The sequence below is a fragment of the Salmo trutta genome, chromosome 18, assembly GCF_901001165.1.
Source record: "Salmo trutta chromosome 18, fSalTru1.1, whole genome shotgun sequence".
NCBI lineage: Eukaryota > Metazoa > Chordata > Actinopteri > Salmoniformes > Salmonidae > Salmo > Salmo trutta.
Genome location: NC_042974.1, coordinates 20,955,575 through 20,965,612, shown reverse-complemented (window position 1 = coordinate 20,965,612; position 10,038 = coordinate 20,955,575). Strand labels below are relative to the sequence as shown.

Here is a 10,038-nt window from a genome sequence, read left to right as displayed (position 1 = left end):
CTAATCACATTAGCACATGTTAGCTCAACCGTGCCGAGGGTGGGACACTGATCCTGTAGAGATCCTTACAACATGTTGTTGTATTAAATCATTATAGCCTATACATTGCGCATATAGGCTGTGACTTACTTAGAATTAAATGCCTTATTAGGCTCAGTCTACAGTGTCTTTGAATTCACTTTTAGAAACACGAGTTTGGCCAGAGACTGTGGCTTCAGGCTTATGCGATGGTGCCTGGAGAGAATGCCAGCAACGGAGAATAGACCCTCTCCGTGCTTGCAGAGCAACTGAGGATGCTATACACCCTTCGGGACACTCCTGCCAGGCTGGACGGGATGCCGAGTTGTTTTAAAACATTTCTGAAGGTAGGCCTAAAGGTTTTTAGGCAAAATAACCCTATCAAACCGGAAAGCTCCTTGAAAGAGGTAATATGTCAGGCCTATTGGGCCAAAAAAAATGATAGCCTATTGCATAGATAATAGAATGAAAATTAATGAAATTTTTAAGAGAATAGATTTTTGGTTTAAAAATACTTTTCTACAATGACATACTTAGCTAGCAACCCACCTCCTTACATTCTGTTTGTGCACTTACAGTATAGTACAACATCATGATTTTGGGATATGTGTATTTTCAGATTCCACAATGATTCTTTAATTGTGGACACTATATCACCGCACTCCCTATTTTGCGCTTGGTCCTCCTCATCTTTGTAAGTCACCTTGATTTTGCACCTGTGTGTTTTATCAGATTCTTTATAAAAATAATTTGGGATCTCCATGACAGTAGCTACAGCAAGGGGCTACAGCAGCACACAAGTTGTATACAAATGCATACTGGGCAGGGCATGCCCTGAGCGAATGAAGTGAAGTGAGCGCTACTGGAGAGAAACTGGAGTGGAAACTCACTCCACACTCCAGATAAATTGGGCAGCTCCTCTTCGCTCTGCTCCAGCTCCGTTCCGCTCACATACTCTGAATGCAAGTGATCAATCGAAGCTCACCTTAACTTCCAACCCATACTGGATTGGCTGACAATGGCTGTTAATGCATAGCACTACCTAGCTTGCTTGCTACCTTGTTAGCACCCAAATGAAGGCGAGGCTAGCGCGGTTATGCGAGTGCCGCTTGTATAGTGTAAATGGACGGTGATGCCCAATTTCCACATTACACGATAATGTGGATAGCCGCAGTAGCTTCATCCTCATGTGGGTGCTAGCAAGCAGGCTAGGTATCAACAGCCATTACAGTAGGGGGTGGAAGCTATAGTGACCTTCGATTGGTCAACAGTGCCACAATGTCTTGGAGTATTACAAAAACATTCAGCTGTCCCCAACTTTGGTCCTACCCTGTTCACGCTCCCTCACACATGCTCACATCGCCCAACTGTCCCTCCGCCCACTTCACTGACTTCCCTCAATTGAAAATGAATGGCCTCCGTTGTTTAATCACCCCAACATGTTATGTGGAAATGCACTGTAACATCTGGCATGCGAACGCGCCCTTTGAAAGATAGCTTGCGGTTGTGCCTTGATTGACAGTTCAACGCTTCACAAAATACTTTTTAAGAACAAAAGATAGTCAACTTCAACGATTTCGTCATTCAGTCACTTAATAATCCCAATTTTGATGAACGTTTTTCGAATACACATTTTAGAGTCATTTTAGAAGTGTTGTATGCCACCCATTTGCGTTTATTTAGTTGTACTGCTGTTGAACAATTTCACATACGAAGTCAAGCTGAAGATGGAAAAACCTGCACAGTTCAACGTTCTGTGATGCAGTCTTTGATGTTACGTCTTTCCCCTCTCCACTCCTCCCCTTTCAGGAAAAAAAATCTTTGTATCCGGAAATTAATAAACTCGTGATGTCAGGAGGTAGCTAAGCATCCAGATGACTAGCTTGCTAGCTAGCTAACTACTTTTACGCATACGATTTAAACTGTTTTGAAATGTCGACAGTTAGCTACATAGTTAGAGAGGTTTTCATCGACGGAAGTGGGATTACCAAAGCTCACGACAACCGGTTGATTTAACCGCTAACGGGTTCCAGCTAGCAACATCGGCAGTCTGAGTTGAGATTTGTGCTAGCGTTAGCGCCGCATCGAATACCTTCTCTGCTCTGTAGACATGATGCAACGAATGTTGGAACAAGTGACAGCTTTCGTGGACTTTACTAGAGGTACAGATTTAAACGAGTATCTAAAACAGACGTATTCGAATAACAGAAGTTGCAAAAACAATCTATCAGATGTGCGTGTGAGCCCAGATGGACGCCACATTCACGTCATTCTCCGCAAACCCAAGGTTGGTCTCATGACTTTTGACAAATATCAGAGACCGCAGCAGATCCAGAGCCAAAAGCACCTAGATCTAGGGCTGACTCGGGCTGTGCCCATTGTGGATATTGTATATTTTGACGACAAAAACAGAGATGGCGGTGTTGCGCTGTTAGCTGTCATATTCGAGAATGGAAAAGCAGAGTTTTGGAAATTTCTGGAACTCAAAGGGGGATGGCATCCCCTGCACACAGCGGACCTTTGCAACAGCCTCCGGGCTAAAGTCATCTCTGTCTCGGCCAGTCAGAACTACATCTTCTGGTGTGAGGAGAGGCCACCGTCGGAGAGCTCATCACCTATCAATGAGACCCACAACTTCAGGTACTGCATCTGCAAACGAACCTATGAGGTGGAGGAAATGGCTGTCAGTTTAGGGGGCATGAAAATTGCTCTGCACAACAACCCCCGCTACAACGTCATCAGCTCAGGTGAGAATGTTTACCTACTACCTGATTTGAAAGACAAATCCACCATGTCCCTCTCCAAATTTTTTCTCATGTGGTCCCCCCAGTATGACACATTCAGAGTGAGCAGCACCTGTAAAGGTAATCTCCTCCGAAAAGACTCACCTTCTACTAAAGAATCTGACTTTAGAAGGTTGATAACAGACTGCACGGGATACCTATCAGCCCTTAGCCCCCCTGATATCTATGGCTACTCCCCTACTGGCAGTGGAGGCCTGTTACTGCTGCTCAGCACAGGTTGGGTCAGTCTACTACAGAAGGATGGGGTGTTACGACAGATCTACAAACTAGCTGACAACTGCCTGGCCAGCAGCAGTGCCCATAACAGCCTGAACGTGTACCAGGACACCCTGGCTCTGACCATCGGACGGACCCTCTACCTGATTGACACTACGTGTGGTGTGGAGCTGGAGAAAATAGCCCTGAAGAGAGAGGGGCTACTCTACGTCAACAGGACTGAGAGGCAGGCACCACACCTGCTGTTAGAGACCGGCCTATTTGTAGTGATGCTCCGGGAGGGCGACCCCCGGGGCCACGACTCCGACCCAAAGCAGAAGACCCTGTCCCTGGGTGCAGGGGAGAGCATCAGCCCTGCGACTCTAATGGTAGAGGCTGTGTTCGAGGAGGCCTGTAAGTATTACCAACAGAGAAGTCTCAGCAGCACTCGGCTCACTGTGGAGAAGTTAAAGAGAGGAGGGATGTTCCAGGCTCCTATCACTCTGGCAAACATCGTTGGAGACTACCTCCAGAGCGGGGGGGAGAGGGGAGTGGAGTTACCCCAGGGAGAAGGCAGGAGAGGACAGGAGAAGCTGCTCGGATCCCTGGAGGCTGAACTGAAGGGGCTGGTCTCCCTAGAGGAGGTGAAGGGGGGATTGGTGAAGGAGAGGGAGGTGGAGGATGTGTGTGAGAGTCTAGTGCAGCAGGAGGTGGGGAGACTCCTCTTGTCGTCAGAGCTCGACCGAGACTCTCTACTCTACCTCAATTCCATCTTCAGCCTGTTCCCCAGTCAGGCTTGGAGGGCCACACAGAGCGCTCTGCAGCTACGCTGCAACGGAGAGGGCTTTCTCTCCTCTAAAGTGCCCCCGGAGGTCTGGAAGACTGTCCTCAGCCCTGTACAGGCCCCCACTGTCACTGTAAACCTGCCCTACACCAATGGCAACAGCCAGTCTAAACACAAGTCACCTAAACCTTGCCCCAGCACTGGCTCTAGTTTTAAACTTAGCCCCAGCCTTAGCTCCAACTCCAGCCCCCTTGCCGCTAACTCGGCCCTGCCTGTCTTCGAGCTCCTGTGCCACTCCGTCTTCTGCTTCCAGCCCAGCTGGCTGCCCAGGTTCCTGGAGCTAGCCCAGCAGCAGCAGACCTCTGCAGGCTTGGGGATGGGTCTAGGCCTTGGTGGCTCCACCTGGAGCTACTCTGGAGGTAGGGGATTTGCAGAGAACGGAGAGAGCCTACCCCTGTATAAACGCGCCCTTTCAGCCCTGCCTCTACCTGGCCCCGGATCAGACCTGAAACAATACCCAGATTATGAACAAAACCAGGACTTGGAGGTGGATCTCCTTTTGGTGAGTGGTAGGCCAAACGCGGTCCTCCAGGCTCTGAGGATCTTGATGGGGAGACGGCAGTGGGAGAGGGTAACCCAAGTGGCCCAGAGGTTCTGCAGGCAGAGTCCCTTACTGAACAAAGAGATCTTTACTACCTTACTGTGTGAGGTGGCCCAGCATCGAGACCTGGATCCATACCTAGACCTCCTCTGGGCTCTGTGTCCTGAAGATCTCACGGTCACGGCCATACTTAACATTGTGCTGAAAAATATACCCTCATCATCTTCCTTATCTACATCCTTCTCCCCCTCCTCAAATATCCCTCCCTCCTCTCCCTTTGCTGACCCCCAGTCCAGCCAGTTGACCTTTGGGTTGTTGAAGCCGTTGCTCAGTAAGGTTCTACAGAGAGAGACCAGGCCCAACCAGCGATATGCTGACATCCTCCAGTCGCCCTCGTTCCCCCCTCCCACGCCCCCTCGTCGGGCTAAAGGACTGCCTAGGTCCACCACCGAGCCTAGCATAGGCTTAGATCAGCAGCATAATGATGTCATCGGGAACATGGCGGCCATCTTGGATCAACACGACCCATCTAAACACAGGACTGTCCCCGGGGGCAGGGTGACCTCCACTCCGAACCCCGACTGAGACACGCACACACACACTGGACTCACCCCATAACCCTCGTCTGACACTCCCACAACCTGTCAATCCTGCCATACTCAAAACACACAAACAGTCTATTTCTGCTCTGTAGGAAAAAGTGCTCTTTGGCTGCGGCGATATCTTCATGTTACTCTACTTGATGTGCAGTGTTGGCTACGAAAACATTTTAACAGAATAAAAATAACAAAACTATTGATACCATTATTGAGATTTCAGTTGATTGGTATAGGTAGTAGTGGGTTGTTAGATTGAGATTGGTCTAATCTGCTATTGAACAGCATATCTTAAGTGCTTCCTCTACACTGGAGCAGGACTGTGCCTGAACAACAAAATCAGTCAACAAAACAAAATGTCCTCCTTTTGGCAGGCTTCATTTGAGGCTCTTTTCTGTTGTCAGTCATAAGCAGATGAGTAATCATAGCTGACTGTTTACTTTCCGAACAAAATATTGCCTTAAAGTTATTCCAGGTTATTAAATGACTACTAAATCTTACCATTGTACATACCTCTCTTTGATTTTCATTTTGTATTTTAAAATGTGTATATATGTGGTGTTATTTAAGTGTTATTGTGTGATCAGGAATGCACACAGAGTAGAATGCTAGCTAAGAGTTGCCTTGCATTCGATAAACTCAGCCTTAATGGAAAGAACATTAATAGACTAATATACAGTATGTATTGATATTATGAACAGATTAAGTGTGCATGTCGCAGAGCTACCATTCTTGTATGTAATATGGTAGAAATCCATTAACTGTCATCTTTTTTTATCATCAACTTGCTCAATATTCATTCATTGTTGTGGGTCTTGTTCAGCAGGCACAAAACAGAAAATGTTTTCCAACAGAAAATGTTTAAAAAGCTACAATGAACATTCTCATTGGTGATGTTCAGGTAGTGCCTCTTGTGCTTCAAAATGTTATTTTCTAATTCGTGCCTACTGTACACAACCTGGATCTTTTTTGCTTTCGCCAACTGTGTGTCATAATATCCCAGGTGGTTTACTGTACTTTAAACCTAATCGAAAGCCCTTTGTCAGCCCATAGTGATACAGTTATCGGACCCTGACCCATAAACCTCTGTGTTGAATGTTTATTTGTTTAGAATATTTGGAACCCTTGGCTCTAGGGGGTAAAGGTTTCGTCTCTGGGACGTGACTTCTGGGTTTAGTGTATGTTCCTCATAAAGTCAGTCAACCATCATGCTCAAACATGAACTATTTTACTGAATGTGTCTGTTTTGAAAATAACATTGATGTAATGACACCTTTTCCAGCAGCAGTGGAAATGTTCTATAGTGAAACACGTTATTTAAAGCTGCTTTTGGAGGAAAATGTTCAATAAAAAAGTGTACATTTTCTTTTCAGGGGTAGATGAACATTTATATCTTTCTACTTCTTTAAACCCTTGTTGCATTCTCTTTTTCTCTTTTCATTCTCTCCTCAACCCTCTCTTCAGTCTCTCCCCTGTCCACTCCAGTCTCTCTTTCTCCAGTTCCACCCAGTACATTCCTACCAAACTGCCCTGTAGAGGAGAGGTGACTCACCGTCTTCCAGTTCCTGTAATTTAATTTGGGGTAACTCTATTATGTCCTTAGTAGGGGTGGGGTAGGCCCAAACCAAAGCACATCGCACGCACACACACACACACACACACACACACACTAGGCACTCTGCACCAGGTCACGTCTCCCTGCATGGGCCAAGTGACTGTAATGTCGTTATGGATGTTAGACCCTCTGTTTCTCCTAACATTTTCTCTCTCTCTGTCTATCCACTGTTGGGATTCTCGCTTTCTCCTGTTAACGTTCCCCATCTCCATTTCACCTCTGCTCTCTTTCTCCTCTCTGTTTTCTGCTCCATGATTTACACATACAGAGGAGTTCATTCTCTACATTCTGTATGTGTAGCTTCCTCATTGTCAGTATTACAGAACCTCCTATTGTTTACTTGTCATGTCTGAGTAAAATTTTAATGTCTGGAGATCAAACCTTGTAACTTAAGCGCTTATGGATCAAGATTATTGTTTTAAAGTGCCTACATTTGAATTTTATAGAAAGTGTTCTTTAGCATTTAGATTTTGAATCAAACTGATTCTTTAAATGTTTTGTGCAGTAGCCTGAGTCCCAGATATGTTTGGGCTGTCTTGCCAGTGACATACGAGTTGGAATGACAGTACAGACAAATCTTGGACTCAGGCTAACATAGCTGTGGAACCACCTCTAAAGAATATGAAATTATTCATTTCTGTAGTCCTATCCAGATATATTCTGTGAAGTTGGTGCAGCCTAACCTGGTTAAAACCGACTGAACACTGCGCTCACAAAATATGGCCTGCTAAGGCACACAGTCAGTGACACTCCAGAATGCTACTGGAATGACTGAGCTCCTTCAGGGAGCTGCTGCTCCTCATTCACAACCTAGTGTCACATATCTGCTCTAATGCAGCCACCACCACCTTTATAGATACAGCCGTCAGAAGCATGGGATATTGTGTGTGTGTGTGTGTGTGTGTGTGTGAGAGAGAGTGAGTGACATGGGGTAATTTGTTTTGCCTGATCATGTGACTCGGCCAGTTAAAACTGGTCGCCTGCTCTCAGAGAGCCAAAGATGACTTACTCTGCCGAAATTCTCCACCCATTTCCTTGAAGGGAATCAAGGAAATCCCCCACATATATTAAACAGAGCATGGGATCGGTGTAATAACCCATAGTAACACCAGCCCTATGCTTTTAAATCTGCGGAGGAGGGCACTCCAGTGAAAAGGGTTGCTAATTGGGATGCCGGATATGGCTCATGAGATGCTGTGACTTGTGATGACATTCTGTTAGTTTGTTTCACTGTATACTTATACTATCCTAGTATGTCAGGTGCAGTTTAATTACTTTTAATCACAGACTGTATACTCTTCTCTGTCCAATCAGTGATCAATACGTGCAACTAAAACCAGTAGGATTGCAGCCATCGACTTGAGTTTGATACCCCTGCAGTATGTGGGAATGGATGGATGTATAAAGCCTTAGCAGAACAAGAAAATCACATTAAACACCATTGCCTAGCATACTGCTATTCAATCCAGACAGGTGAATGTGCTCAGAAAAGGAAGTCTTTGTTTATTTGCCTTTGCTCCACTTTGACAGGTGGAGCTCCCTTTTTTATTGCCTGTTATCAAATTGTGTCTTTTCCGGTCAGCTGTGATGACTATTCCACGTGCCGTACTTTAGCCTTCTGCAGTTTCACTTTCAGCCACACAGATAAATGTTTGGATGCAAAATGCGTGTTATTAAACCCAAGTTAAAACTTCCACATGGTCTCTGGTGGTGTTTGTTTGCTATTTTGGAATATTGTGTTGTATTTTCCCAGTCTATTTCTAATTTAGCTAACAGGTCGTTGTCCTGCCAAGGCAACAGTGTAGTATTGCTAACATCAGAAACAGTCAGGTACCCAGACTAACTTGAGTGTAAATGGGTGTGTTCCAGATAGCCATATTATGTGCAAGACTGTACAGTTTACAAGATCATTACATCATAGTGATGTGGTAAAGAGATGATATTCTATGCGGGCCTGAGCAGAATGTGCCCAATATGTATGTCACTGAGAAATGCCCTTGTTTTTTTACCTTTGTTTCTGTTCTGTGAATAGTTTCTCATCCTCACCATAAGGCATGGCTCCCACACATTGTTCTGGTTTGTTAGGCCCTTGACATTGCCAACTTACTCTTAGATACAGAAACATTGGGATTGTTACCTTTTGTTTAAACTAGCCTGGTCCCATATGTAGGTCATAGGAGTTAGCCAGGTCTGTTTGTGCCATCTTGCTATGTTTAAACCCATTATAGTCAAAGAAACAGAGGAAACACTACATTTACTAGTTGCATTCAGGACACATGATAACCCACTGCTCAATATGGCCATAGCCCAGCCATGACCAAGGGCTCAATTCAATCAGATCTGCTTTAGCCAACTTAGTGGATAGTGTCTGAGGTGGAGCTGTCAAATCCACAAGTGCTTCCCAGCATTATACCTAAAAAACGGACATTGCCACAGCATTAAGATAAATCCCATGCAGCCTTGTTTAAAATTTTGAACACTGGAATGGGTTCACACAGGCAAAACATCCGCTATGCGCATGTCTGCATTCGCCGGGTTAACGCTTGATCTGATTGGATCTAGGCCTAAATCTCTATTAGAGCTGTACACAGCTTAGTGTGTGGACCAGTCGAAGGATGAATGTGCGTGTATGGGAATACTGTGTGTTTGTGAAAATGTCCTTCCTTACCCTGTCTACTAAACAATGCCACTCCTTATTGTCATGGCTATGGAACTCTGTGTGTGTGTGTGTGTGTGTGTGTGTGTGTGTGTGTGTGTGTGTGTGTGTGTGTGTGTGTGTGTGTGTGTGTGTGTGTGTGTGTGTGTGTTGTGTGTGTGTGTGTGTGTGTGTGTGTGTGTGTGTGTGTGTGTGTGTGTGTGTGTGTGCGTCTCTTTTGTTTCACAGCAGACAGGCAGGTTCCTCGGGTGTGCGAGAAGGATATCATCATGGAGTGGGGGGGAAGAAGAGGTGGAAAAGGGTGGTGGAGGGCCCCGCTTATTGTCTTACGCTAGATTTTCATCTGCACTGTTGATCGAGTGACACCACCTGGCTGAAGACAATGGGGACTCACTATCTCTGTCTCAGATAATCCTGCTGCAGAGGGAGAGAGTGGGAATGAGGCTGATCCCAGAGGCTAGAAAACTTCATATCGGTCATTGAGGTCAAATTCAACCTGATACCCACACTTCCTTTTGCTCCCCTACTTCCCCCATCGTGATGCTGAGAGGTTGTGTTCACTGAATCAGGTGGATCTGTGCTGTAAACCTAAACGCATCAATTGATTTGTACCATTTTTAGACTGCATCCTGTAAACAGCAATCAATCACATGCAGAACACGTTTCTATTGGCCACTGCTGCTAGTGCTATCCTATCAGAAACATATTATACTACAAGGTACTGTATCAGTAATATATTTGAGAAAGAATTAGCTAACACAAACAGTAG

The 10,038-nt window shown here is 45.4% G+C and overlaps 1 protein-coding gene across 1 annotated transcript; it reads left to right on the top strand.

Moving 5' to 3' along the window:
- The first annotated feature begins 1,807 nt into the window (after positions 1 to 1,807).
- hps6 (HPS6 biogenesis of lysosomal organelles complex 2 subunit 3) lies at positions 1,808 to 8,309 on the top strand. The gene has a single exon (XM_029697961.1). The coding sequence runs from the start codon at positions 2,129 to 2,131 to the stop codon at positions 4,985 to 4,987; it is 2,859 nt and encodes a 952-aa protein (XP_029553821.1). The 5' UTR covers positions 1,808 to 2,128; the 3' UTR covers positions 4,988 to 8,309.
- Positions 8,310 to 10,038: the final 1,729 nt, after the last annotated feature.

What these genes read in the sequence shown, in the direction of transcription:
- hps6 (XM_029697961.1), top strand. Translation starts at nt 2,129, where the DNA reads ATGATGCAACGAATGTTGGAACAAGTGACAGCTTTCGTGGACTTTACT.